We start from the raw sequence: 27,233 nt of genomic DNA, 5'->3' as shown, positions 1-27,233 counted from the left end.
ATATACTAATAACTCACACTGCTGATTTAGCCCCTTACAACATCCCTCTGTGTTTACTTGTTTTGTTAACCATCCAGAGGAGGATTAGACGAAGATGACCTGCGTAAACACAATAAGTCATTTCAGATAACTTCATTTGAAATTTGCTTTTGCAAACCAACCTGCCCCTTCATGAAAAAGTATTTGTCACCTAAACCTAATATCTGGCTTTGCCATCTTTGGTAGCTGCTGTTGCGTTCAAATTAAATCAAATATTTCGAATCCATCCATTTATAATACAAATCAAAACCCATGTTATTACAAAGATTTACAAGAGAGGAGTAAGGGACGGCTGAGTGACTTAATGAGCAAATTACTTGTACCTGTTAAAAGTTTCTCTCCGTCTGAAAACTTTCGGCAACAGAGCACCATCTCACAGATTACTGCTACGTAGTCAGGCGCGGTGATGGCAGCGTCGTGATGTGGGCACGCTTTACTGTGGTTCCTATGATTATTTCTAACATGCTATACAGGAAAATATAATGTATCTATCTGTTATAACTCATATGACAGCGAGACAGTTCTTTATTCAACATTTGTGATGTTTTTATTCATGTATTCTTTACACGTCTTTTCCAGAAAGTGTCTGGAGCATGAGAAGCTGACTTGTTTTGACATAATGTTGCCTCTGGGTTTTTTTGTTTTTTTCGTCATAGTAGCTACATCTGGCCTGACGTTCAGTTCACCTGAGACAACATCCTGGGCATCAGCTGAGCCACTGCTGTCAACAGCTTCATCTTAAAGATGATACAGTTGGCCCTGTCTTTCAGCGTCTAGCCCTGTTTTGCTCCTAGACAGCACTCTCTTTTACTTTCTAGGACCTAATAAATGCCTCAGAGCTTATTTGCTTACCTGTGTTATCTTTTCCTAGACACAGCCACCTGTGGAGCTCAACTACCGTTAGCCTCTCTAGCATAGAAAGTATTTCTGGATCAGTGCTTCTGTGTCCTTTTTCTATCTCTGCTCTGTCTTCTGAAACCCCCAGTCGGCCGTTCTCGCTGAGCCTGGTTCTGCTGGAGGATTCTTCCTGTTAAAGAGGAGTTTTGCTCTCCACTGTCGCCACATGCATGCTTGGAATGAGGGATTGCTCCGATGTCAACGGCCCGATGTAAGCGGCTGTCCACTGGGGCTACGCGCTCATCCAGGAGGAGTGAATGCTGCCTGTCAATGACTCGCTGCCATCTGCACGGTTCCCTTACATAGAAAACGTTTGACCAATCTGTCTCTGATTTGGTAGAACTGGCTTTGTAAAGTGCCTTGAGATGGTGTGTTGTGCATTGGTGTTATATAAACAAAATAGAATTGAACTGAATTGAGATTTCCTGGATTTGACAAGAATGTTCTGTAATAAAAAAAAGGGCCCGCTCTACGAGGGTGCAGGTAATAGCCGAGGCCTTCACAAATATCTGTCCCTCCTCCTGATGTTTTGTGAGCTTCTCTCCGCCCACCGCCCCCACCCCATGTTGTCACTTTGTTGTGACTGGGGACAGCCCCGGACAGTACCTGGCAACTTTAAGACAGCCTGGGAAGAGCGGCATGCTCGGATCGCGCTCCCAGCCCCGCGGACCGCCTCTGTGGTTGATTTGAGGCCTGTTGGCTGACGCAGACCTGAAGCAGACACACCACACTCGAGCTGCTGAGAACTTGATGGAACAGGTTTTAATTCTTGTCAGGTGAGTAGGCTCCTCCCCGCAAAAGGCTTTCTGTCACAATGAGGCTGCTAGGAGAGAGGTTTGCCTTGGACTGCTCATTCTAACACAGAGAAAGAAAATCTTTCATGATCTAGAGTACACTTCTGATTAGTTGGTAAATGATCCTTTACCTGAAAGACAATCCAAAATGGGTTGACGCGTGAGTTTTAGAGTTTTTACTGTCTTAATTTCACGTTTCAGGGTTTTTCACATGATCAGCAGCACTGACGACATGTCCACAGCTTTAAACTCTCGCCGCTGAGTTTGTTCTTAAAGGACAGGACTGTCTTCAGGTATAAACATGGGGTAAGCTTGACAACAAAGTCATTAGTATCTAAAATCGTATTGTCGAAATGTTAGCATTCTTTTTTTAAATTAAAATCAGTATAACCTAGAAATCTATCTAGTTTTTTTTGTGTATAGCATTTATTTCTATGTTTACTAATTAAAACAAAAAAAATCTTAGTGCTAATGTTTAGCCACAAATTTGGTGTTTGTGAGGCGGTGGTAAGGAGTTTAAGCAGCTTTTATGACTCAAAGAAACAAAATAAAGCACCCGTGTTTATTGTAATTAGAAAACATCTCATCTGGTTAGTCATTTTTAGGCGAAAGAAGATCGTTGTTACAGCAATATTAGATATAAATGTATTTGTTGGTCCTTAATGTATATAGGATTGTATTACCAGACTTATTAGTAATATGATACAATTTATTGTTATGAAATCTGTTTTTGAAGGATGGAGACTTTCTCAAGATCCCAGATTCTGCAGGAGATGAATTTCCACTGCAGCAAACTGGCTGCCAGTAACAACCGAGGCTTTAAACAAGAGTTTAGGGTAACTACTGCCCAGATTAAAAAAAACACGCACATTAAAGTTGTGGTTTGTAAAGTGTTTATGAAATGTTGTGCCACTGACTCTCAGCAGGAGCTGAATGATGTTGGGAAAGACCTCCCGAGCAGAGCGGGGGCCTTGGTGGCCAACAAACAAAAAAACAGATACCCTTACATTTTGCCATGTGAGTGAACGGCTTCTCACGGTACCTCCGATTACGATGAGCTGAACATGTCTGGAAACGTTTGAGAATGTTTCTTTTTTTTTTTTTTTTGCTCCATCTAATTGCAGATGATCACTGTCGGGTGAGGCTGTCAGTTCAAAACCAGAACCCGAATTCTGATTACATCAATGCTAGTTTTGTTCCTGTAAGAGCTCCCACACATTCTCTGTTTTGGTTGGTAACATTTTTTTCACCCATTCATCTTCCCTGAGGACCCATCCTCACTTTTGTTTCCTCTGTTTGTCTGCATTTAGGGCGGAGGGTCAGAAAGAGACTTTATCTGCACCCAGGGTCCTCTTCCCAACACCGTGGCAGACTTCTGGAGGATGGTGTGGGAGCAAAACGTCCGGGTAATCGTCATGGTGACCGCTCTGAGACAAAAGAGCACGGTGAGATGCTCTTAAGATGCTTCCTTCTTTAATCCATTCTTTTTTTTTTATTTAACTTCATGGGACATGGTAACTGGCTTTGCCCGAATAACAAATTAAAATGGGAAAATGACAGATTTGATTAGATTAGAAGGATGACATGGCTTTAGCTATTTTAGCAGAAGCTGAAACAGAAAATCTCTATCAGGGAGAGCTGTTACACATCAGGACCAGCAAGGAGGGTCTGGTTAGGTCCTTTCAGCAGCAGAAACACTTGCTTGTGTTTTCCTGTTGTCTGGCTCTGCCCTAACTTAATCCACCCAGTCAGCACACGGGTTGCAAGTTAACATGTTGCACCATTATCGGAATTATGTTGCAAATCATGCAACCATAGGGTTACGACAGAGAAAGCCTCTGGACCATGTAAAAAACAACAACAACCAATAACTCACGTCATTTCTTTATGTTTTTTTATACATTCAGTTTTGATAATGATAAAAAGAAAGTACACCCTTTTCACCTTCTAAAATGTCACATTTCAGAACAAGATGAAACTGATCTGGTGTTTGCTCAGGTTCTCAAATTATTTAAAGCTTGCTTCAAGTGAACCCGGAAGCATGCTAAAGTTTCCAAGCTGTCATTATCCATGAAGGAAAACACCAATCAAAAATTTAGAAGCTGTGTGTTAAAAACGAACAGTGCCCCATGAGTCAGTAGCTTGTGGCACAACCTTCAGCACCAGTAACTTGAAACTGGTGTTTTATAATTAACCTTTCGAGTCTCTCTCTTTCTTGGCTCGAGGCCTTTTTTATTCCAGTTATTCTGGTGTAGATCTGCCGTTGTCGTTGAGCTTTTCCCAAACTGAGACATAAAACAAGACAATCATCCCAAGTAGTCGTTGAGATTTGAACAAATTTGTTACAGAGAGGAGATCATGATCAACTCAATGACTGCAGGGTGCCGATGTCCTGCGGCTACAAAACAAGACCAGATCATCATCCCTGCACCCTCATGCGCCACAGATGGTGGCGGTACGGATATGCTGTGTTTAGTTTTCGCCAAACATACCGTTCTGAAATGGGGCCAGACATCTTTACAGTGGTTTGATCTGCCTGAAGGACATTGTTCCAGAAGTCACATGATTGATTTAGGCACAATGTGGGCCTTCGCTGGGCTACTATTCCAATCAAGCCGTACTTTTTAACTCTTTTTACAATTTTACTTTTATTATTTTAACATACAATTTGTTAACTGGAGAAGTTTAACATGGAGGTCCCTGTCTTTTTTTTTTTTTTTCTTGTCGCTATTTTTGTCTAAAAACATGGGCGACATGATTTTGGGCTGAATTTGCCGGGATGTTCATTCCCGTTTTGCGCTTAGAAATAATATTTTTCACTGTAGAAGGGTGAACTTCAAATCGTTCGAGAGCGTTTTAGAAATCTTTTCAGATTTGTTGGCAGCAACAATTGCTTCTCTGAGGTGATTACCAATGTCTTTCCTTCTTGCCATTGTATAAACACACCTGTATACTTCATAAAGTGACAAAAACTATGTTTTTAATCAAGGTTTTCACACAGAGGATGATCAGTTAATATGGTGCACTTTACCATTAGTACGTGGCTGATGCGGAGTCGTTCTGACTTGATCTTTATTTAATATGTTATCACAGTGTATAATTTAGGTTTTTGTAGTTTAGTTTAGAAGGAAATCATCTTAAACACAATAATTCATATTTTGTTCTGATATATAAAAATCATGACATTAAAAATGGGGTGCCATTTATGTTTTTTATCAAAATCGTACTGCATAATTGAGTGTGTCTCTTTTTTTTTGTGTATAGATCATGTGTGATAAGTACTGGTCTGTGGAAGAAGGGACAGTTTATCACGGACTCTTCCAAGTGACAACAGTGACTCGGAAACAGGGTCCAGATTATTTTATTACGACCATTAACCTGCGTCAGGTGAGAGAGACCTGCCCTTTTTTCTCCCTTTAAACTTTGTACTGACTTATCTTTACCTTGTAAGCTGAACAGATAAAGTGTCTGCTTTTCAGAGGGACTTCCCGAACGACAGAATAATCACGCACTACTACTACCCGTCCTGGCCGGACCAGGGGGTCCCAAACCCAGTTTCCCTGTGTGCGTTCGCCGAGCACGTGCGGCAGCATTTGGAGGCTCTTCCCCGCTTGGGGCCAGCGGTGGTGCACTGCAGGTGCAAGCTCTGAATTTAACATCCTCTACTCCAGTAAAAAAAAAAAAAAAAAAAAGGGTTAAGGGTTCCTTCTAACAGTTTTGTTGCCCGACTCCTGTGATTCAGTGCAGGCGTTGGTCGGTCGGGGACGTTTGTGACCGTGGTGTGGCTGATGCAGCTCAGCGTGAGAGGGATCCCGCCTGACATCAAAGCTGCTGTGAAGGACCTGCGGCTGCATCGAATGTGGACGGTCCAGACTCTTGTAGGTCAACACCGACTTGTGATTTGCTCAAATGCAAAAACAATGACCTCTCATGTCCTCTCGAGACACTTAAAGGGACAAACGGGTCTAATTCAGACGCAGCTGAACAGAATCCAGCCGGGTCCAAACTCATCCAGTCATACATTCAGATTCAAATCAATTGCAAGCATTTGAGTTAAATCTTAATTATGATAAAGTATAGTCAAATTCAAGTCACCGTTTAAAAGTTTTCTGACAAAGCCCAGGCAATTCCATCAAGTTGACTGGTTCTGAGCAAGCATGAGGCGACAGTGAAGAGGAAACTCTGTCTTCAAACAATGACAAACATCCAGCAGAACTAGATATACTTTTAAACTGCTTCTTTACATTTCAGGATCAAACTTTCAATCTGAAAAATCATCTTAGCAGGAGCTGATTAGCAAACATAAAGTATCAGCCAGAACAGGCTTTGACTGGGCCTTTGCAACACATTTATTATTACTTTTTGTAGTTATTCTGCTGAAGATGTGCTTGCTGTGATGGTTGAAGTCTCAGTTTGGGACCAGCTTTAAGTTTCAGACACATATCTTCACATCTGAATGTAGAATATTCATTGTGCAAAAAAGAGCCCAAATCATCAAACCGCCACCATAATGTTTAACAGTTTGTATGAGTTGTGGTGCTGAAATGCTGGGTTTTGCAATTTGCACGTGTTCGTACATCATTACGCAGATCGGTAAGACACTTCGGGTTTACTGCTTTGCCCAGTGGTCCATCGACATGTGACAGGAAGGGGCTGGACTCAAAACCACAACTTTGCAATGACACTACTCTATCCACTAAACAAGTCTACAAAAATATAAAAAATATATATATATATATATATCTGGATGAATGATACAAAAATACAGAGCTTTATGTTCAGAGTATAATACACAGATAGGTTGTGTCTGCATTCAAAATGGAAACCAGTTAAATTGCTTCCAGTTTTGAGGAGAGTGGGTTATAGCTAATGAAAAACCCAAAACTCAGTTTTACCAAAAATCACATAAGACAAAATGAAAATGGGTTTCATTTGAAAAATGTTAGATCATGGCCTTTAGGATCACGCGAAAGAAGTTGGCTGATCATAATTTTGTGTGCAAGCATGTTAATAGAAAGTTAAGTAGAATGAATAATAAAAAGTGTAATAGTAGAAAAAAGATGCACAAGCAACAGGGATAACTGCAGCCTTGGAACAGTGTGAAGCAAAGCCCATTAGAGACTTTGGGGGAAGAGTCACATTGCTTTGAACTTCTTTTTTTTGTTTTGGCACTCGGGCCTTTTATTTGAACATTAACTAACAGGAAACAGATTTAGAAAGAGAGAGAAGACATCTGGTAAAGGCCCACGGGCCGGGACTCGATGCCAGGATGGCCGCGTCAAGGACAGCAGCCTCTAACCATGGGTTGCGTGTGCTACCCCTGCACCATATCTGTTCTGCATTTCTTAAAACAAACACGGTGACAGGGCAGTCTCGCTGGGGCTAAGAACAAAAAACATTGGACTGCAGGGAAGATGGAGTGGGACAGAATCCACAGACGTTTCCACAGTCAGGGACAATTTGAGTGCCGTGTCCTCTGCTGGTTTTGGTCCACTGTATTCTATCAAGACCAAAGAGTGCAGCCATCTAGCAGGAAATGTGGGGCGGACTTCATGATTCTCTCTGCTAACAAGCTTTATGGAGACGCTGACTTTCCAGCAGTACTAGCCACACACCCACACTGCCTACAGTACCAATACCTGCTTTAAAGACCATGGCATAGCTGTTTTTGAGTGGTCAGTTCACCTACCTCTCCCAAATTGAGACTTTCTAAAGTATAATCGAAAGGAAGACAAGAAACACTAGATCCAACACTGCAGATGAGCTAAAGGTTGCTGTTAAAAGCACCAGGGTGTAGGCTTGAATGACCTTTCAAGTCCATGATCTGGTACATTAATGTAATAAGTCATCCAAAACGTATTATGCAAATATATCGTACAGTACTTTATTTTTTAAGTAGTCCAACCTTTATGTATTAGAAATCCTTTTTATTCTAAAATCCTTTATTGTTCTTATGTACGACTCATGTTTTCTGGAAAACGCAATTTTTCTTTAGCTGCAAGCCATAAATGGTGAAAATTAACATAATCGCATGAACTATATCATTTTGTGTAAAGTTAAACCTGAGTATTAAAACAAACGCTTTAATGTCCTCTCGCTTGTTTTAGACCAGCTGTCTTCACCGGCTCATGCTTCGTAATCCAAAACAAGCCATTCTGTAACACTGCTCATTCCTTTGTGTGCACTCAGGAGCAGTACATATTAATTCATCACTGTCTGCTACACTGGCTCGGCGCAGAAGCCTCGGCAAGGTAAGGACGAGGAAACGAGCTCCCGCTGAGCGCAGACGGGCATGCATTACTGCAACTCATGAGAGCTGAACGGGGCGTCTCCTCTTTTCGTAGCAGCCAGCAGAAGCAGGGCCCCGGACTGAATTCGAACCAACACAAGAGGGATCGACCTGAGAGCTCGGGGAGGAGGAGACGACACAGCTCTCAACAGAAACCTCCAGCGGACCAACCCCAGAACGCCATGCTGCAGCTTTTTAAACCTGGGAACCTACTGAGGAGGTTAATACCTTCCTTATCGCAGACTAATAAGGCCCCACAAATGCCTGAAGACATGCTCTGAAGACACTGGATGTAAAAAGGAAATTTGCTTTATGCTGCCTTATACTGAACTTCTAAAGGGTGTAGGCAATGACTGCAGATGCAGCGCGGTTGTGTACATTACGAAGAGGCCCCGGAGGCACAGAACTGCCCTGACAACACGCCGATAAATGCTTTTTTTTTAGCAGACGCAGCAGTTTGTACTGTAACCAGGAGGAAGAACAAGGGGAATAATGCATCAGGTTAAACCTGTTATTCTGCTAATCGCTTCAGATTCATGAGAAAAGGAGGGTGCCACCTTTACACGGTAAAAAAAAAAAAAGGAGGCGGAACAATTCTTTTCAGGTCACTGACAAAAACCCTTTATGATGAGCAAAGATTCCTGGTAATGACAACTAGGAAGCTCTTCTTTTTTAACCTCCTTTGGTGATAGAGCACTGTTGATAGGTACTTTATCTCTTTGGGGTTTCCTGGTGCATTTCTTCCATGCTGCACAATCAAGTCTTCGAATCGGGTTACATGTGCAAAGCTAACAACAGAAAGACGGACACACAGTGTAGTGGCTGTACAAAAAAAAGGTCATGTTTGAAAAACCCCACAGGCACTGCCATTCTCATTAAATTGACTGAAACCCATTACAGTTCAGGAAGAAACTATTACAGAACATAGAGGGCTAACCCACATTTTTTTTAAAGTCTTCAATCTTTCATGGAGGGGCAGTCGACATGATACATTTGATCCCTCTTTAGTCTTTTGTGTTGATGTCCTCGAGAGAGAAAGAATCCAGCAGAGGTCAGCGTCCAGGGCCGTCCCTGTGCCACGCCTTCCACCTGCGGAAAGTGCCAGCATGTTGCAATCAAATCCATGGAGAGGATTCATGTCCTAACGTGGTCCAATACCGACGAGCTCCAGCAGAGGGCGCCCTTAAGCAGGTAATCTCAAAAGCTCAGCTTCTCCAAATGAGCTGTTAGCTGGACCCAAACAAAAGTACTAATCAGAAAAGAAAAATTACATAACTTAAAAGTACTCTTTTTTTTTTTTTTATACCTAGCTTCATCTTCCTAATACAGTTCTGACACCACAGAGGTATTTACTGTGAGACAGCGACCAAAGCAGACAAAACAAATAAAAAAAGGAAAAGCAGCATAGTGTAGGCCAACAATGGTGACAATATATTACAGATTAAAACAGGTACGAAAATTAACGTTTGTACCAGACTCCATCGGTGAGGTGAACAAACTGTTAAAAATAACTTTTAAATTAAAGTTTAGGTCCACAAAAAAAAAATAAAAAAATAAAAAATAAAAATAGACTATATCCTTTGGCCAAAACAAACAAAAAAAAAAAAAAGGCAACTGCCTCGTTGAGACGCACCGTCCTCTGTTGATTTTGAGTTTATGTACAGTTTGTGTCCAAGCTAGGCCGGCACACAGTATAAACAGATACATGCCGCCCCAAAACAATGGGGCGGGAGGTGAGAAGAGCAAACTACTCATAATGAGCTATCAAAGGCTGGGTGATGAAAACAGGAGGGGTCCCTTCTGTTTTTCCTTCTGTACAGGTCCAACTAGTGCACGCTCTCCGACATGTTAAGGGCTTCCTGGATTTCACGGACGACGAGGATGCGGGCGAGCATCTGCTCCAGGTGCTCCCGGGGGATGGGTTGCGTCGAGTACCAAATGGGGCTGTTCGGAGCCACCACCGGCTCAGGGGTCAGGTAGTAGGTGTCGTTGCGACCTTTAGCGCTCTGGGGGCTGAGGAAACACAGAAGGCAGCGTAGAGTGAGGATAGTCTCTGGCTCCACGGATTTATTTAAAATGTCAACAGATTTCAATCTGCCTACGTATGCTTAGAGGAGAAGTACAGCAGCTTCTGGTAGGAGCAAGAAGAGGTGAGGAGGGAAGGCTCGATTTCATACTAATCTATCAGCGATTAGAGATAGTTTTATAAATGAGGTTATGTGGTGTTCCCTATATAGCCCAACACCGGTTATATAAATTAATCTCTCAAGACAGAGAAGCAATAATGAGCTACATGTCAGAACCAGGTAGTTTGACCAGATAGAAGTCTCCAGTTACTGTACTGCAACTTTTAGATGCGTCGCGCTCATTGCTATACCCCTACGGAGCCGAGGTTCCACAAACAAAACAGTACTTTATTATTTTATTTAAGTGAACCTGAATCAAATGTTTTCATTCAATGATGAAAAATAACTTTACAGCTTATTTATTTTACATTTTTTCCTCTGGAAGTGCTTGTACAACCATGCATATTGCAGTTTTCTTACATTGTTCTGTATGTCGGCGGCTGTTTTTCTTCTATTTTAACTTGAAAATTGCATTTTTACCGGAATATGCTACATTATCCATTATTACATGTGCAATATTTCCCCCTTTCTGATAAGTGCTTTCTCTTCCTGCTTTACAACTTAACTTTGAATTAGCTTTTTATTCAATCTAGCGTTTAGGTCTGGCGGATCTTGTCTATGTGTTTTTGCTACTGTCACACCTGAATTTCCCCATTGGGGGACAATAAAAGTATTTCCATTCTATTCAACTTTATCATTGTTAATGTCTCAGTATTAGTCCCATAAGTAATACTGGGCTGATATTAATATGTAAAGTTTTTCCCCATCTTGTAGCTGCTTGGGTGTATGGGGAGGGGGGGGGTCGGCCATGTGGTTTCTGTTTGGCCGTGTGACAGTGATGGTGTTTTAACTGTAGCAGTGAAGCAATTTAAAGGAGTCCTAACCTGGAATTTGGACCTTTTCGTGTTAAAACTTGAGTATTGGGCCTCAGTTAACACCTACCAGAAAATCAGCAGTGTGAACCTGACTGTGTTTTTGTGTGGCCTCTTTGTACAAGCCAGAAAAACCCACCAGAGCGCGGCTCTCTACCAAGCGAGATTTAGAGAGACACAGACACTCGTGGTAGCGCCGCCGCAGACACTGAGAAACGATGGTAAACAAACCATGGCGCATGAACGTGCGCGCATGCAAGTCAAATTCCCGCGCTTACAAATAAAAAGTGGTGCGAAAAAGGGTCAGAATGAGCGATATTTAAAAAATTTTCTCCTAAAAATGACTAAACATGAGTTTAAAAAGACATTTGCAGAAGGATAGTATATGTAAAATACCAGGTTATGACTCCTTTAAATGTCTGTTGGAAATGTATGCAATATCGGTAAATATTGATTCTTTGGCTTAAAAAGCAAAACTCGGCCCAAATTTTCATATGGCTGCATCCCTAATGGAACATGCAAATTTAAGACATAACTATATATAATTTGATTGTTTTTGTGAACATCTGGCTGTATTTAAAGACTTTTTAAGATTTATAACAGATTATTAAATGTTACACTTTTTTCTGACTTTGCAGAAACCCTGACTAAACACAGTTCAGGCTTTTTAAGGTCCAACAGCTTTAATCTGAAACATTAAAGAAAGCTAGGTTATTTGTGTTTTTGAGAGAAACTCTGTAGAAGAATAATTCAACGTTGATGGGGTTTCTCTTCTGATTATCAGCAGCAATTTTCCTGTTTATATATTAACTATTCAGAGCAGAGTGCCACATGTCACCCTCTCATTTACAACTTGCCGTTTTATTTAGCGATAGCAGCTCCTCCAACATAAACTGAGTCTTGTTTATCATAATAAGCTGTTTTGTATTTACCATTTGAAGAGGTAGAAATCATAGAGCTTGATAGGGCAGCGCAGCGGGTTCTCTGGGTCCTCCAGTTGTTCAGAGTACATGTCATCCGTCACTGAACAAAAAGTAGAAAACAGTCAGTCATCCTTAGGAGCGGGGTTTACCTTAAATAGGGAACGATAGCTTATGGGTTTTAAAAGTGACACTTTTGTAGTACTACATCAACCAAGCTAATGAGACAATTATAAAAAAACAAAAAAAAATTAATATCTGACACAATATGCACAATACAAATAATTAACATATCCTTTGGTTTCATTTGGTTACATGAACACGGACACAGAGGTCCTGCACAGGCTAGACTAGTATGGGTTATTGTATTTTCCAGGTTTGGAAAAAGAGAGTATGTGGGAAAATAGTTGCATTTCCAGACTCCAATGTGTTAGAATGTATTTTGTTAAAAAGGTGCAAAAAAGCAGTTTATATATATTCACTCACTACATTCGTACCCTACTTGGAGATGACTGTGGTCACCGTTGCTAGTGCGGTAATATTCTGATTTATTTCCAAACAAACACATGAAGTGACAACTGAGCAAACGAGAGCGAGCAGGAAGCAGCCTGTTACTTTCTGTTGGGAACGTTAGCACTGGAGTAAACATTCATGCTAGGAGGAGAGTTAGCTAAGGCAGCTAGGGAGCACGAGGAGCAGAATCGAGCAGCCAAATGAAAGAAACTTGCGGACAGAAGGGCAACACAGCCTAGCTGCTGTAGTTACGCCTCCTAGTATGAACGTTTACTTCATTCAGTGTTAAGCTTGACATCAGTGCTTATGTTAATCAGAGCGTCTGTTAAAGCTTATGCTTGACTTTTCAGTTAATTAAATGGACCCAGCACTACACTGTGTTGCCAGATCTGACTCTTTGCTGTGTGGTGTTTCTTCCGGCTGGGTGGGTCTCAATTTAATTGGACACATTGTTTCCTCTAGAAATTGTTTGGGGGGGTTACAAAGATTTTTCTTTCCACTTGGCTTTCCATTTATAGCTTTACACAAGCAGCCGTCTTCTGTCTCCCTTAACCGATCCTCTCTCCTATTTATCCATCTTTCTATCTCTTTTTAAATTTAGTTTAAAAATACTTTATTAGTGCCAAAAGGAAATTAAATGCTGGTGTAACTCATATCAAGCAGGGTTCTTTTAACGAGTTGCTGCAGATGGTGATGGAAGGCTCTCCTGCAGCGGACCGTCTTCCAGCTGATCTGTTAATGTATTTGTGTCTCTATCATGTATCTTTATACATGGTATTTTGAAGACCACCTGCCTTTCTTCCTTTCTACTTCTTCACTGAATGAAAAGCTCTTTAAATCCAGATCTGCCAGGGTTTAGAATATTTTTACCGTGATTTAATTTTCATTACATTTAGGATCTGTTTCTGATCCATTCATGGGGTCCATCTAACAACAAAAATGTGTTTACCAAGTATAAAGCAGCCACCTGTTTTCAGGGATGGACTCAGGGCGAGGCACCCCCCCCCCCCATGTAGGGGGGCCACTGGGGCGGGCCACCAAAGTAGGGTCTATTTATGGGAAACATTGATGTTTTAATGAAAGAAGCAGCAGAGTCTGATTTCTGTAGAAAAGGAGTCTGTAAATCACCGTAGACCCAAAACACAAAGAGGGCCTTACAGGCAGTGTCCGAAATTAACTTTGTTATTCACCGGCCAAGTTGGCCGGTAGATGTAAAAATCCACCGGCCAGGCATATTTTTTACCGGCCAAAATATTAATCCTGACCAGACCTCAACTTTTATAAAAATTAAGAGTGAGATTATGTTAATTATGGGGTGTGTGGTTGGGGGCGTGGCTGACTGGACCCTGGAAGAGAAACCTTTGTTTCCTGACTTAAAAAAAAGAAAATATTGTAGTTGATTATAAAAGACACAATATGAATTGTCAGATTCACATCCAGGCGATTAAAAAACACTACAGATTATCATTATTCTTTCCATGTTGGTCTTATTTGTGAATGAGGCAGAGTTTCATCAAGCCTGTACGGTCAGTGGGGGTTCTAGACCAAATTTAGCAGGGTGGGTCAGGGTGGGGCCAGTGTTTTTTCACAGGGGCACAGAACAAAAGAATGGGGGGGGGGGGGGGGGGGGGGGGGGAACAGGTCAACATTTCATTGTTTAAAATATTAAGTAAGCCAAAGAGCCAATTGTGGCTCTGGAACTGCAGGTTGCAGACCCCTGATCTTTTCTCAATACAGCGGGAGCTTAACGTGAAACAGCTTAATTTTAATTGTTATTTTTTTTTATATTTTTTTAATTATTTTGTTATTTTATTATTGGGTAAAAACATAAACAAAAAAAATACAACTGATCCAAATGACCAGTCAGTCACGTTATCTTTGTCAGCATTTTATCATCCTAAGAAATGTAACATCATGTTTTTAGTACAGGGGCCATAACAGGGGCCAGGAACAGTTCTACATGGGCATAGGCCCCTGTTGGCCCCTGTTCAGAACCGCCCCTGTGTATGGTTCAAAATTTTCCCCTCAGCTGCAACACTTAAAGCACTCAGGGTTCACGCTGCGTCTTTACGCTGATCTCGCTGCTGGATTTTACCCTCGTGCGCTGCGCCCCCGATGTTACAGGTTACATGTAACGTAATTTTGCGCACCTGAATTCAAGCGCAACGCACCACGCCTACCGAAGCACCGCTGGTTCTGTGTCGTTAAAAACAAAAGAGCATGAAAAAACAGTTACTGACTCTGACTTTAACTGGGACATTTTCGTACGAGTGGAAGGACATTAAACGTAGCGATTCATGTTTTGAATGCTGGCCGCTGATAAAAGCACTTGGCTCCAAGAGGGGGGGAGGCGCAGTAAGAGCGGTGAAGCACAGAGCCGCAGCGCGGGTAGTTAAAAAAAAAATCTGAATAAATAAGAACGAAACTTATAAACAGACTAATTGGCGTTTTAGACTGTATCTGGTTAGCAGATCTGTTTTCTGATCCAGCGTTCAGCCATGACTGGTTCTGAATGTGAAAGAAGCTGAACCAGCACCGCAGAAGGCGGGTCTAGACTGAGTTCTGTATGGACAGAGCTGTGAACGGATCGTATGGGTTTCGTTATTTTTATGTTATTTTTATTTTATTTGGTACAAACATTTACTCGCCATGTGGCAGCTAGCCCTCTGAAATTCACTCGCCAAACGGGAAATTTACTCGCATTTGGCGACTGGCGAGTGTTAATTTCGGACCCTGCTTACAGGTTGCCTGGTTAATAAAATACGTTTAAGTCCTATGTTTTTTGGGTTTATAATTTTTGTCTTGCTAATTTTTGTGTCTTTTCAGCAACAACAGCAGGATATGGCTCAATCTTGTTTTATGTAGCCAAGTTTAATAAACAGGTTTGCTTAAGTCAGCTTTTCAGTGAAAGTCACTGGATGGTTTTGGTCCTATTTACTGTCGAATAAAGAGAAATACTTTGTGTGGCACCTCTCATTTTTATAAATATTGCATGTTTTATATCTTTTTGACAGGCCTACCATCAGTGAAAATTGCACCTTAACATTTTTTATGTTTATCTGCGTTTACCGCTGAGCAGGGTAACACATTTAAACTATTCTTGTGTCATTCCTTCTCCCTACCTTTCTTGTTTTTCCTTCCTTGATTCTGCCATTCCTTCTTAACTTCCTCCTCTCCTTGTGTCCTTCCTTCCATTATGATCTTGCTTCCTTCTTTCCTTATACCCTACCCTCCTTCCTTTCATTTCTCCCTTTTTCCATGTGCTCTACATCACCTCCCCTCCTTCTTGTATCCTTCCTTCATCTTTGCTTCCTTTTATCATGTCTCCCTTCCTTCCTCCCAAGTTTCATTCCTTCCTTGCTATTCTTCTTTCCTTCCTTCCTTGAATACCATCTCCAATCATTCCTAAATGTCTTCTTTCCTTGTCTCTTGTCTTCATTCTTTGCTTGTGTTGTTCTCTTGCTCCTTCTTTATGGCCTTTCTTTTTTGTTTGTTTTCTTCCCACAGTCCATATTTGAAGCCTGCCTACTTCAGAAATACCTGCCATAAATTCATAGACAACTTTAGTATTTTAGATTTTAAAATGAACAGAAAGGATTGAAAACTGGGGAAAGTGTAATTCCTACATGAGCAAAGTGCAGAACTTTGATTTATTTCTCCACCAACCAGAGTTCTGCAGCACTATAACAACACTTTGAAGTCTGTCACAAATTAATCCAGATGAAAACCCACTTCAACTACGCTACAATCAATCGTAAGCCACTTTAGAAAAGTGCTGTTTAAATCAATGCAACATTATGTTATAAAACAACTATAAGAGGGAGATGAGGTACCATCACTGCAGCTTTACAGTGATGAAGTCGATCCCACCGACACCGAGATGGTATCGTCTGCAGTTTCAAATAAATTAGAGAAGTATAAAGCAGAACTGAACCATATCATGTAATTAAAAAAATGCGCTTACCTTTCTGTCCTATGAACCTCTCTGCTGACTTTAGGTACCGTATGCTGGTGCTCTTGTCTTTGGGATTGTTGGGACTCTTCCTGGTGTGTCTCAAAACCTTCGAGAAGGCCAGTTTTAGATGTTGCTCCACAGTTTTTAGATGGAAATACCTGGAAAACAGCAAACCATCAACTTATGAGGCAGGTATTCAGTTTACAGTTCTTTGGTGACAACAGTGATTTAGAAAGAACGACAAAAAGTACATGGAGGGAGAGGGATCTGGAGTATAGCATAGTTTTTACTGGTGTTAGCGGAAAAAAAAAAAAAAAACATTACATATAGGAGGACATATTACACGAGCCTAAATACAATCCAGTGCCATCAATTATCAGAAGTCGTCTACTCAGTAAAGAAGGTACACCTGTGTGTAGTTTCATCTCAGTTTAAATGCAGCTGTTCTGCGGAGACATCGGAGGTTCCTTAGGGTGTATTCTCACCTGCCACGTTTGGTCTGCTTTAAACAGACTAAAGTTCGCGCCAAGCCCCCCTCCCCCCCCCTCGGTCCGACCCGTTTGTGCAGGTGTGAATAGATTCAAGCAAACCCTGGTCCAGATAAAACAACTGAACCGAGACTCACTAACAGTAGGTCTCGGTCCGCTTCCAAAAGGACTCTGGTGCGATTCGCTTCTGGTGTGAATACAAACTGGCCTCAATCTGACACAACAAAAGGAAACATGCCTTTTTGGACTTAATTAGCCACTGTTGCAGGGCATCTGTCAAAAAAAAATAGTCCTTAGTGTTGCTAACATTACTATTGTTAGTTAGAGAACATGGAACCCATCGTCTCCTTGCAGCAAGCATTCGCCAACGGCACTACAAAATCAGAAACATTACGTCAAGTAATATATATTCCATAGTTTTCTTCCATTTCTCAGTCTGCACCACGTCTCACCCTAGTCATCTCTGTCCAACGGTCATCACACGCATAACTATGTTACAAGTTATAGTTCTATTGTAAAATGTACAAGGTCAAAGGACTTTCCTGATGTGAATACACCCATAGAGAACATTAAAGGACAAACAGCATCATGAAGACCAAGGAACACAGTTGACAGCTCCGGGAAAAAGATGTGAAGATGTTAAAGAGAGGTTTAGGTCAGGCAGCACTGTTCAATCTCCTATTGTAAAAAAGGAAAGAAGTTCTTGGAAAGTTGAATGGCCCTAAATACATCCCAGAGAGACTGCTAAAGACTTGGTACTGGGGTAGAGGTGCATATTCCAGCGGGGCGACAATAAACATATAGTCAGAGCATATGCCTTAGTTAGTCCAGAGCTAAATCTAATTGAGAATTTGTTGAAATGTATGAAAACTGCTGCTCACAGATGCCCTCCATCCAATCCGATGATTCTTGAGTTATTTTGCATTGACAGAAATTTCTGTCTTCAGACAGCTGGTAGAGACATTCCCCAAAAGCAAATAGCAACTCAGGGAACACTGCTCAGAGTTGTGTTTGCAAAACAAACACAAAAAGAACAAAACCATAAGGTATTTCTTTTCACTAAAATGCAATCCGTTGTATTGGGCAATCACAAACTCCCCAATCGTTAAGGATTTATCGATACTGCTACTCTAAACAATACTCCTTATAGATCTGGAATTTTATCGGTACCATTATCAATACTTATTTTTTAAATAAACGAAAGAATTTAAAAAAAAAACATTTGGAACAAAAGCTAACAAAATAAAAGCAAAAACTAAATATTTTTTATAGAAATGGACCATAAAACATAAATAACTGAATATATAAACAAAAGGCTTAAACATTATATCTTGAATAAAAAGTATGCTGTAGGAGAGAAGAATATCAACACTGACAAGACAGAAAATTATTAAAAACAATATGCTTGACAAAAAAAAAAAAAAATCAAATAATTCCATGTATTAAATAATATTTTCCCTGATTCCAAACTAAATTTATACATGTTTTTATGTTATCAGTTTTAACCAAAAGACAGCAGAAGCACCCACAGTGGATGAGGTGAATAAATCACATTTTTTTTTATTTAAGGGGCTCCCAGCTGCACTCTAGGTTTGCTGGGGAGACGGTAAACTCAGAACGATCGGTGATTTTACTACTTTGCCAAAGTCTCAAACAAGACAGGGGGAAAAATAAATAAAAAAATAAAAATTGGATCGATTGCTTGTCGCTTTTGAATAAAATAGTCACTAGAGCAGTCTGAAAAGTTGCTGACATGTGAGAGCAGAACATTAGCCCCTCCCACCGGTGCCCTCGGCGTGTTTCTTAGGGAAAAGATGGGCAAAACAACGTTGTTTGTGTTGGTGTTTCCCTGAAAAAAATGTATGCAATCTTAAAAATACCGTTATGGGGACCGACAAGGCTCAAGATTATTGGTCAGCGAGGACCGTCTGACGTGGCTCGGGGCCATTTTGGTACCCACCCCTAGTTGTCACTTCTTTAAGGCCTCCTGCCCAGTATCTGGAAAACTACATGTCAAGGTGATCCAAATCAAGCTGGTAGAGGCTGATGCTCTACAAGAACATGACTGGGAGGAAATGTTATGCTCCTCTGCAAGTGGAATCAGTGTGTTCTGCTCCACGTGGTCATATTAACAAATCCCAGGGGCCTCAGCCCCTTAGCTTAAACATATTGTTTACAATAAACTTGACTTGCTTCATCTCAGCTCAGCCAATTCATCGCACAAGAGATACAAGCAAAAACAGATAGTTTCAGACGTAAAGAACACCCCCGGCTTTCTTTTACCGTTAAAGACATACAGTAGATTGATGCTGACGGCCGGACAGGCGTGACTTACATCAAGAGAGCACCAAAAGAATGTCTGCAGAAATAAAGAAGGTACAGGAAGGCTTTGAAACTCACTTTGTGTTGAAGAACATGAGAGTTGTGAGCAATGTTGATGGAGAATGAGCTCCCAGCTGTTTACACTCCCACAGCATCTCCTCTGTTACGTGACTGGGAATAACATATCCTGGGGTAAGAGCAGAGAACAAACAGTTGGGAGGTTCATAAAACTGTTAGGCATCCAGCTGCAAGTCCTCATTAATGTTTGCAGGAATATAAAGAATAAAAAGAGAGCAAATGCACAAAAAACTTTTAAAACTGAACAAAAACAAAAAAAACTCTACATCTGGTTGTACCTAACGGATGAACAGACGGCCTCCAAGGGTCCAAGATTTGATGAAGACTTTGCACGAACCGAGTGTAGTACTGATCTGAGAAAATGTCGTCGACTCGACCGTTATCAAACAGATACTGCGGGGGGGATAAAGAGAGAGAAGCTGCTCGTCAGTGGCACCGTTTGCATCTGGTCCATCGGCTGCAGTGATGCTGAGCAAAACAAACATTAAAATCCACTCTGGAAACGGTTGTTTAGTTCTTATTATGAAAGGCAGCCAAGCTGAGCTTTAACATTTCTGAAGAACATTATTTTTTAAACTGTAAACTACTGAAAACCATGTTACTAATCAACTGAGAGATGCTCGTTTGTGGTGTGTGTGTGTGTGTGTGGTGGGATGGGACAGCAACTTACTTTTTGTATACAGAGAAATATATAATAAAGTACATCCCCCTCATATGATTCTCCTTCTAGCCCCCGAGCCTCGGTGGTCATCAAGGACAGGCCCATGCAGAGCTCAGCAACCGCGCACGACACCAAGTCCTCTTGGAAACGAAGTGCCTGCCGTCCTGAAACACCAGAGATCAGAGAAGCGGTTATACGAAAAAGAAAAAAGGGAAATTTACCAATTGTTTGTTTTCTTTAACATTTATTAACGCCTGCTAATTGGCTTACGTCCGATCGGAGCAAGTTTGTTCTGATCAGATTTGTCCAGCTCTGCGTTTTTGCCCTGAGCCCAGAGGCGCCACACGTCCAGCCCCTCCTCTGGCTTCAGCGTGATGGGCAGCAGCAGCTCCTGCACTTGGACTTGCTGCTGGCCTTGGCCGTCTACCTCTGCCACCACAGTCTGACCCTGCGCAAAAAAAAAAGATAAACATCCGCTTAGCTGATATGAAACGCACGACAGAGGTCCACCACGGGCGGGAACTACGCCGTTACCTGCAGCTGCTGTCCATCCTGCCCCGGCAGCCCCTGTGTGTGCAGCACCTGCTGCTGCGGGTCCCAGATAATGGACTGCGTGGCGTTGGAGTAGCTCTGTACGGCCACGGGAATGTGGATGTTGCCGTTCATCAGCTGGGCGGGGAAAAGCGTGTTGGCGGCCAGCGTGTGCACCACTTCTTCCTGGTTGCCCATGCCCGCGGAGCTCGTTATGCTGGACACCGCCTGCACGGTCTGACTTTGGCTAGACGGGCTTTTCAGCTTGTCACTCTCAACGGTGACCTGCGTTGGCATTGTGGTCATTGTCGTAGTGTTTGTCCCTGCCACCTGCACTGTCCCATAAGCCTCCTGGGGGATGGCAATATGTGTGACCTGCTCACGGCCTCCGGATCCAGCGGGAGCAGAGTACACGGGAATGGTCCAGGTCTCACCTGTGGGACTGGTGATAGTACCAGTAGCACTGTAAAGGTGGGAACTGTCTACAGTTAACAGGTCGGGCCGCAGGGACACATAACTTTGCTGCTGGCCCTGACCCTGGGGGATAGCCAAGACCGTGGCTACCTGCTGACCAGGCAGGGCATATGACACAGTAATGGGCATGTCCACCTTACGCTTTTTGGCTGGCTGCAGGACCCCTGCTGCTTGGGACGTGGCAACTGTGGTTCCCATCACCCTTCTGTCTGTACCGTCCTGCTGCTGGGTGGGTGAGAGGGCCCCGACAGTCTGGATCTGGATCTGCTGTCCGCCCGCCACTGCTGCCACCAGCTGGGCTTGCAGCTGAAACACAACGGGGGGCAAAAGAAATAATGAAGAGTACCATTCAAGTACAGTGCTGTTTTACAAAAATGGCTATCAAGAAATCCAGGGTTGGTCAGAATCTGCCCATTTTCATCTTGATCTTACAAGATCGCCGACCAGAAACCTGATATTTTCCTGACAGGTAAACTCTGTTGTTATGGCGGTTGTACTGAAACAGCAATTTCCCTCTGGGATTATTAAAGTATATCTGATTCTGATTCTCACACGGGCAAAAACCCTCCTTGAGCCATATAACCCTTGCACCGCCGATACCAGGGGCAGTTGCACCTCCGTCAAGAAAAATCAATCCAAACACACGCTATACCAGGGGTGTCAAACTCATTTTGGTTGAGGGGCCGCATACAGCCTAATCTGATCTCAAGAGGGCCACATGAGTAAACTCATTGCAAGATTAAATAGAACTAATAAAAGTGGACTTCTTGTTGATTTTTATATTAAATGAATTTCACTTTTACACAAATTATGAATAATATCAGCATTTTTAAGAAAAGTATGTGCAATTTCAACAACACTTTTACTCAGTTAAACATTTACTTGTGCATTATGCATAAGAACTGATCACAGTGATTATACAATGTTGAAAAACATTTATTCACATTTTTTGGAACCTAAAAACACTGTCCTTCATGACAAATTACATCAAACAGATAAAAATTAAGAAATGATTTAAATTTTTCCACACCTGAAGCTTAATCTGATAATTAAAACACAGCGCCCCTCGTGGACAATATAGGAACTGCATATTTTCAATTAAACGAAGTACATGTTTTTTATAATGATAATGCATTTAGCCACAGGGCCGGATTAAATTGTTCGGCGGGCCGTATGTTTGACACCCCTGCACTATACATTAACCAATAAATGCATATTGCATATCCACTTAATGGGAAGAGGCTCATTTAGATAGAAACCTTTGGTACCTCAACAAGACCCAATTCCACCACTAAGCAGCCAAATCGAAAAAAACAAACATCTTTTTACGTTTTTACTCAAAAAAAGACAACAACACTGCAATGACAGCTAAACAGGATCCATGAATTTTGACCACGTCAATCTAGAGCAGAGCTGATGGTTCGCGCAGGAAGTCAGTTGATCGAAAGCGAAGTGGATCCGGTCGAGTTTACAAGTAAATGGCTGCACGTGTAGATCGCATTTTACCGTGAAACATCACTCGACTCCATGAACGACGATTTTAATTTTATTTAAAGCCTACAAGTACACTACTATCACGCGAAGATGCAATCCTAGCGTGATCCAAGTCCGTCCGTGGAAAGGGTGCCTGGCAGAAAGCGTGGCGCCCTTCCACCCCGCGGCGCTTTCGTGTTGAGTGGATCTCAGGGGAAAGGTTCAAACGCTTAAGGTAATGTTACTGAGTAGGTGAAGACAACTCAAAGGTTTGCCATTTTCAGCAACAGCGATTCATTAACTGACCATTCATGATTGGTTTAACCTATTATCAACTAAAGAAAACACAGAAAAAGAGAAATATCTGTACTGTTTTTGACAGTAGAGCCTTTCTAGACAGGGTCCAACTTAAAAAGTACAGAAGGCATATAAGTCAAATCTAGACTGAATTATTCAAAACACTGGAATTTGATCTTTTTGCATAAACAAACAGCAGAGCTTTAATAAAATACTGTTCAAGTCCAATTCTTAAAGTCACATGCTTCATTCCAGCACCAGCAGTGTATGTACGTACCTGTTGCTGCTGTTCCTCTGTCAGGTCCCCAGGTTGAATCAGCTGTGCTGTGGTTATGCCCTGCAGCTGCTGATGGGAGCCGGCAGGAACCTGGAGAACCTGACCAAGCAGCTGGCCCTGCTGCTGGCCTTGAATCTGCACCTGAGCACCAGTAAAAGCAGGAGACGATTACGTGGAAACGTATGACACGGGGGAAGACGACACAATGTTATACTTCACAAAATCTGAGATCCAGACCTGCACAATCTGTTGTTCTGCATTCTGTTGCACAGAGTGCTGCTGAGATGTAGACTCCTGTATCTGTTGCTGCTGCTGTTGTTGGACCTGCACCTGAACCTGCAGCAGAGGGCACCATTTTTATTTTTAAAAGAAACACTCTAAAACAAAATCATTGCAGCAGCTGAGGCTATATGGTTTTATTTAACATAAGAAATCAGAGTTCAGCAAATCTAAGGATCTCAGACCTGCAGGAAATATTACGGTCACCTGCAGAACTGTGAAACCCGACTGCACGCTGCAGAAAGTTATTCAGCCATTTGATGCTGGGGTCCTCAATGACAGACTATCCCTCAAGACCTGAATCCCAAACCCCTAAGCTAAACAAATATTACATTTTCTAAACTCCCTTTCATTTTCTTTCTTAGAATATAAGGGAAAATGATGGGCGTAGCTTTCAGTATGCTGGTGAAGATTCTCAGTCATCCAGGTCATGGTCATTCCAAAAAAAGGTAAAAAACAAAGCAACTGGACTTGTTTTCCGTAGTTGAAGACGTTACGCTTCCTCTCCCGGAAGCTTTCTCAATTCAATTTTTTTGAATTGAGAAAGCTTCCGGGAGAGGAAGCGAAACGTCTTCAACTACGGAAAACAAGTCCAGTTGCTTTGTTTTTTACCTTTTTTTGGAATAGCTTTCAGTAAGTAACTGCCAGCCAATCCATATTACTATGGGCTAAACGTCTTCCAGTCTGAACACATGCAGCAACATAAAAACTGAAAGATTTAGCTCAATAGATTTCTGTTCTAAACCAAGACCTTCTTTCATGATAATTTTTTCTGGACCTCTTTGTGCCTTTATGAAGTACATCGGGGCTCATGTCTGTGTCAACTGTATTTAAAATCACCTTTTAAAGCACAAGGTTGCACCAAATTGCTGCACAGCAATAATTAAACATAACAAAAATCAATAAAATAATACTCCAAAGTAAGAAGCCAACAAGAATAAATAAATAATATAGGTTTAAAATGATTTGAGAACATGTTAGAATTCAATTATAGAGATAAAACTCACACATAAATGGTATAAATAAAATTGAAAGGTAATGTGAAGCTCCACATGAGTTGAAAGACGTGGAGTAAAAGAGAGTATTTGCCTCTAAAGTTTCTACGCCTGGAAAGCAAGAAAAGCTGTACCACAGAATTAGAAAAACAACTGCAAAGGCACAATCACCTGAATCTACCAGTCAGTTAAAAGCATCTGGTTTGAGCTGTAACTCTGCTTTACTGGACTTACTAAAAAGCCCTAACATGGGACGAAGCAAGAACTTCAAGACACCAAACGATCTGAAAATCAACCCTATAACAGACAGGAAACCAGGGGGTTGAGGCCAACACTGTAGCTACATGACCCCATTATCTAGTTCCTGTAAGACGTTATGGAGCAGCACTCACAGCAGCTGCAGATGATGGTCTTATACAAAAGAATTACAGCAGTCTAAAAGAACGACGATAAAAGGCATTCTCAAAGTGTTAAAGAAACCGGGCTCTGGTCAGTTAGTTGACAAAACTGTAAAAGGCTTGTTTTGACCATGGAATTATGGATTTGCTTCTTAAAATCTAAGAGCTTTCAAAAGATAACCCCAACTGTAGGTAACCCAAAATTGAATATCATACTTTTGTTCTTTTCTTTCAAAAAGGCTTCAAATTTCATTGTTTAGAATGTTATTAGGGCGGCCCAATTATGGTAAATCAAGATTACAACAACACTTATAACATTAAGAAACATAAACAGCGATGAATCCGCACATTCCCATTTTCCTCTTTGCAACGCATTACAATGCTTCCAACAATCCTTTGCCTCTCGGGTGCCGTTATCTGGATCAGGTATGTTTATTGCCATGAGATTTCACCAAGCAAGCCAGCAATTCACTCATTGTGAACGCACAATGAAGTCAGAGTCACCAAAGTTACGGTGAAATATCATTTCCACCAATGCGCACTGATATTGCAATAAACATACCTGATTGATGCATAATCATTTTGCTTTCAGTTTATTCCTATACGCTTCTTTTTTTCTTTTACTTGCAAGCAATACATACAAAAAAAAAAGCTGCCTAGGTAATTTACCGGGCATGCCAGCTCCAACAGCGACCCGGCCACTTCTGTACTGTCTGTATAGATGCAATTGGCATCTTGTTGGTAAACCATGGTCGTAGTGGTGGTTGTAGTGTCTCCACTTTGCTGGCTGAACTCTTGCAGAGCATCCGGACCTTTGCTGGCCAAGGACTCCAGGAACTCCTTCATGCGATGTTGAGGGATGCTCCGAGCTTTCTGTCTCACTAGCTCCTCATAGGAGCTGGTGCCATCCATGGAATTGTTCATCGCTGCACACTGTGATCACTTAGGCGAGGTAGAAACCTATAGTAAAAATAAATAAATATATAGAAATACGTCCATAAGAACATAAAGTATACTCCAGAGTTTTAATTAAAAACCAATACAAACTAAAAATCCCATATTGAGCGCTGGCCTTAGTCTGACAGGGAGGCAAATAACCGGTGGCAACGGAGAGAGGCTGTAATAGGAAAGGGTTAATTCCGGCTGAGTGTAGACGAGCTGGGACAAAAGCGCGGTCACTTTCCAAATCTGATGCAGCGGCCTTAGTTGGTAGCAGCTGGGTGATGATGACGACGCGGGCACGCTTAAGGCTACATTTATTGTGCTGTTTGCTGTTTACGGTCTAAACGGGCCGGTCACCAAGCTGCTGACTACAAAACACGCTAGGTTAGCCAGGTGAACGGCTAACTAGCCGCGTGTTGTTTGCAACAAAAATAAAGCTAATCAGCGCGTTGTTGGAAATAAACGTTGAAGCCAACAACTCTTACGATGACAGCGTTGTTACCTGGCAGCAAATTATGACTATGTAAAAAATAAAAACAACCCTTCTAAGCCTCCTCTGTCGGTTGCGCTGTACAGACTATTTTTTATCATTCCCTAAAGCTAACAGGCTAACATTAGCATGAATCCTCCCTACCTCTGTGTTTACAAGTTCAGGTTCAAGTCGTTCACAACGCTCCTCTTCCAACACGCAAGGAAACCAAATGCTATTCGTGTTTTCAGCAGCTACTTAATGCTTCGCTTTTTTTTCCGCTTGCTGTTCAATTTCTTTTCTTTTCTTTTTTTTTTTCACTACTCTCATATTCCGCTGGGCGCCATCTTACAACAGCGTCCTCAAACCAATCGGGTACCGATTTGTAACTCCGAGGTGTTATCGCGGTATTTCCAACTGGTAACATCGCGAGAAACGTCGTTTGCCTTGTAGTCTGTTAAAGGCGCCTCACAAACGCAGAACAGCAGGCAGGATGAGGCAGATGTCAGTCCACCTTAAAAACGCAGTTCTCCCAGAGAGACGCTCCTAGTGGCTCACTGGCTTCTAAATATTTTAAGGTAGTCTCAGAGAGATACGCCGAGTGTTTAGCCAGGGCCTCGGAAGCTCTGGGCAGGCGAGAGTTAATTCCCACGCACCTCAATCTGGCACGTTGTGATCCCACGTTGTTTAATGTTATGGTTTAATATGTTGTTTATGTGGTCCTTTACTTTGTAATTCATCTTTAGAAATAGCTCCCTCCACACAACAGTTTATCTGATGGCACGTGTGTCTTAATAAAATAAAAACAACAATGATCAGTAATCAGTCTGCAATGGGGTTCAACCCCATTTGTAAAGGTTGCTTTATGCCACATTCCTTGGGACTTAATACCAACAGTAAAACTTGGTGTTAACGTGACAGTCTCTGGGCCACTTTGTTGCTTGAGGACCTCAATAATGTACCCCAACAATTAATTCTGCTTTCTATTAGAAAATCCTTCAGTTTATGACCCCAAGCTCACCTGGTTGTACAGCGGGACAGGTTTTGAAGTTCAGACTTAAATCCAAATCCGTGGCATCAATCCATGCCACGAAGATTGGTACAACCAGTTATTAGCTTTAAGAGGAAACGCCAGGTTCTGTTT

The 27,233-nt window shown here is 41.8% G+C and overlaps 2 protein-coding genes across 7 annotated transcripts; one reads left to right on the top strand and one right to left on the bottom strand.

Moving 5' to 3' along the window:
• Positions 1–1,465: 1,465 nt before the first annotated feature.
• On the top strand, positions 1,466–9,275 carry LOC105926090 (receptor-type tyrosine-protein phosphatase beta). Of its 4 annotated transcripts, none has more exons than XM_021316274.2 (11): positions 1,466–1,712; positions 1,932–2,036; positions 2,467–2,566; positions 2,654–2,747; positions 2,855–2,931; positions 3,041–3,175; positions 4,995–5,117; positions 5,210–5,367; positions 5,473–5,608; positions 7,920–7,981; positions 8,075–9,275. In XM_021316274.2, the coding sequence occupies exons 2-11, from the start codon at positions 2,032–2,034 to the stop codon at positions 8,298–8,300; spliced, it is 1,116 nt and encodes a 371-aa protein (XP_021171949.2). In that variant the 5' UTR covers positions 1,466–1,712; positions 1,932–2,031; the 3' UTR covers positions 8,301–9,275. The 4 variants fall into 4 exon arrangements, with proteins under 4 accessions (XP_021171949.2, XP_035994689.1, XP_035994694.1 ...); XM_036138796.1 differs by lacking the exon at positions 1,466–1,712 and adding an exon at positions 1,740–1,845 and having other exon boundaries at positions 2,657–2,747; XM_036138801.1 differs by lacking the exon at positions 1,466–1,712 and adding an exon at positions 1,740–1,845 and having other exon boundaries at positions 8,078–9,275.
• Positions 8,981–26,476, bottom strand: LOC105926088 (glutamine-rich protein 1). Of its 3 annotated transcripts, XR_002428149.2 has the most exons (13): positions 26,255–26,476; positions 25,348–25,638; positions 23,244–23,342; positions 23,007–23,147; positions 20,489–21,265; positions 20,225–20,402; positions 19,964–20,118; positions 19,572–19,686; positions 19,294–19,402; positions 16,415–16,563; positions 15,573–15,990; positions 11,950–12,040; positions 10,010–10,032 (listed from the first exon to the last, which is right to left on the bottom strand). XR_002428149.2 is itself a non-coding variant. In XM_012862277.3 (12 exons), exons 2-12 carry the CDS (start codon positions 25,600–25,602, stop codon positions 9,846–9,848), a joined length of 2,256 nt encoding a protein of 751 aa, XP_012717731.2. In that variant the 5' UTR covers positions 25,603–25,638; positions 26,255–26,474; the 3' UTR covers positions 8,981–9,845. The 3 variants fall into 3 exon arrangements, 2 of the variants coding, with proteins under 2 accessions (XP_012717731.2, XP_021171948.2); XM_012862277.3 differs by lacking the exon at positions 15,573–15,990 and having other exon boundaries at positions 8,981–10,032; positions 26,255–26,474; XM_021316273.2 differs by lacking the exons at positions 15,573–15,990; positions 26,255–26,476 and having other exon boundaries at positions 8,981–10,032; positions 20,489–20,948; positions 21,100–21,265; positions 25,348–25,463.
• Between the last annotated feature and the right edge of the window lie 757 nt (positions 26,477–27,233).

Source organism: Fundulus heteroclitus, chromosome 1, assembly GCF_011125445.2.
Source record: "Fundulus heteroclitus isolate FHET01 chromosome 1, MU-UCD_Fhet_4.1, whole genome shotgun sequence".
NCBI classification, from domain to species: Eukaryota; Metazoa; Chordata; class Actinopteri; order Cyprinodontiformes; family Fundulidae; genus Fundulus; species Fundulus heteroclitus.
Note: the sequence above shows the minus strand (reverse complement) of the source record. Positions and strands in the feature narration are given on the sequence as shown.

Coding starts and splice junctions, on each gene's coding strand:
- LOC105926090 (XM_021316274.2), top strand. Junction 5,368..5,472: donor CCAGCGGTGGTGCACTGCAG/GTGCAAGCTCTG, acceptor CCTGTGATTCAG/TGCAGGCGTTGGTCGGTCGG. Junction 7,982..8,074: donor GGCGCAGAAGCCTCGGCAAG/GTAAGGACGAGG, acceptor CTCTTTTCGTAG/CAGCCAGCAGAAGCAGGGCC.
- LOC105926088 (XM_012862277.3), bottom strand. CDS start 25,602: ATGAACAATTCCATGGATGGCACCAGCTCCTATGAGGAGCTAGTGAGA. Junction 23,148..23,243: donor CAGAACAACAGATTGTGCAG/GTCTGGATCTCA, acceptor ACTGGTGCTCAG/GTGCAGATTCAAGGCCAGCA. Junction 10,033..11,949: donor GATTTCTACCTCTTCAAATG/GTAAATACAAAA, acceptor GTGTTTCCTCAG/CCCCCAGAGCGCTAAAGGTC.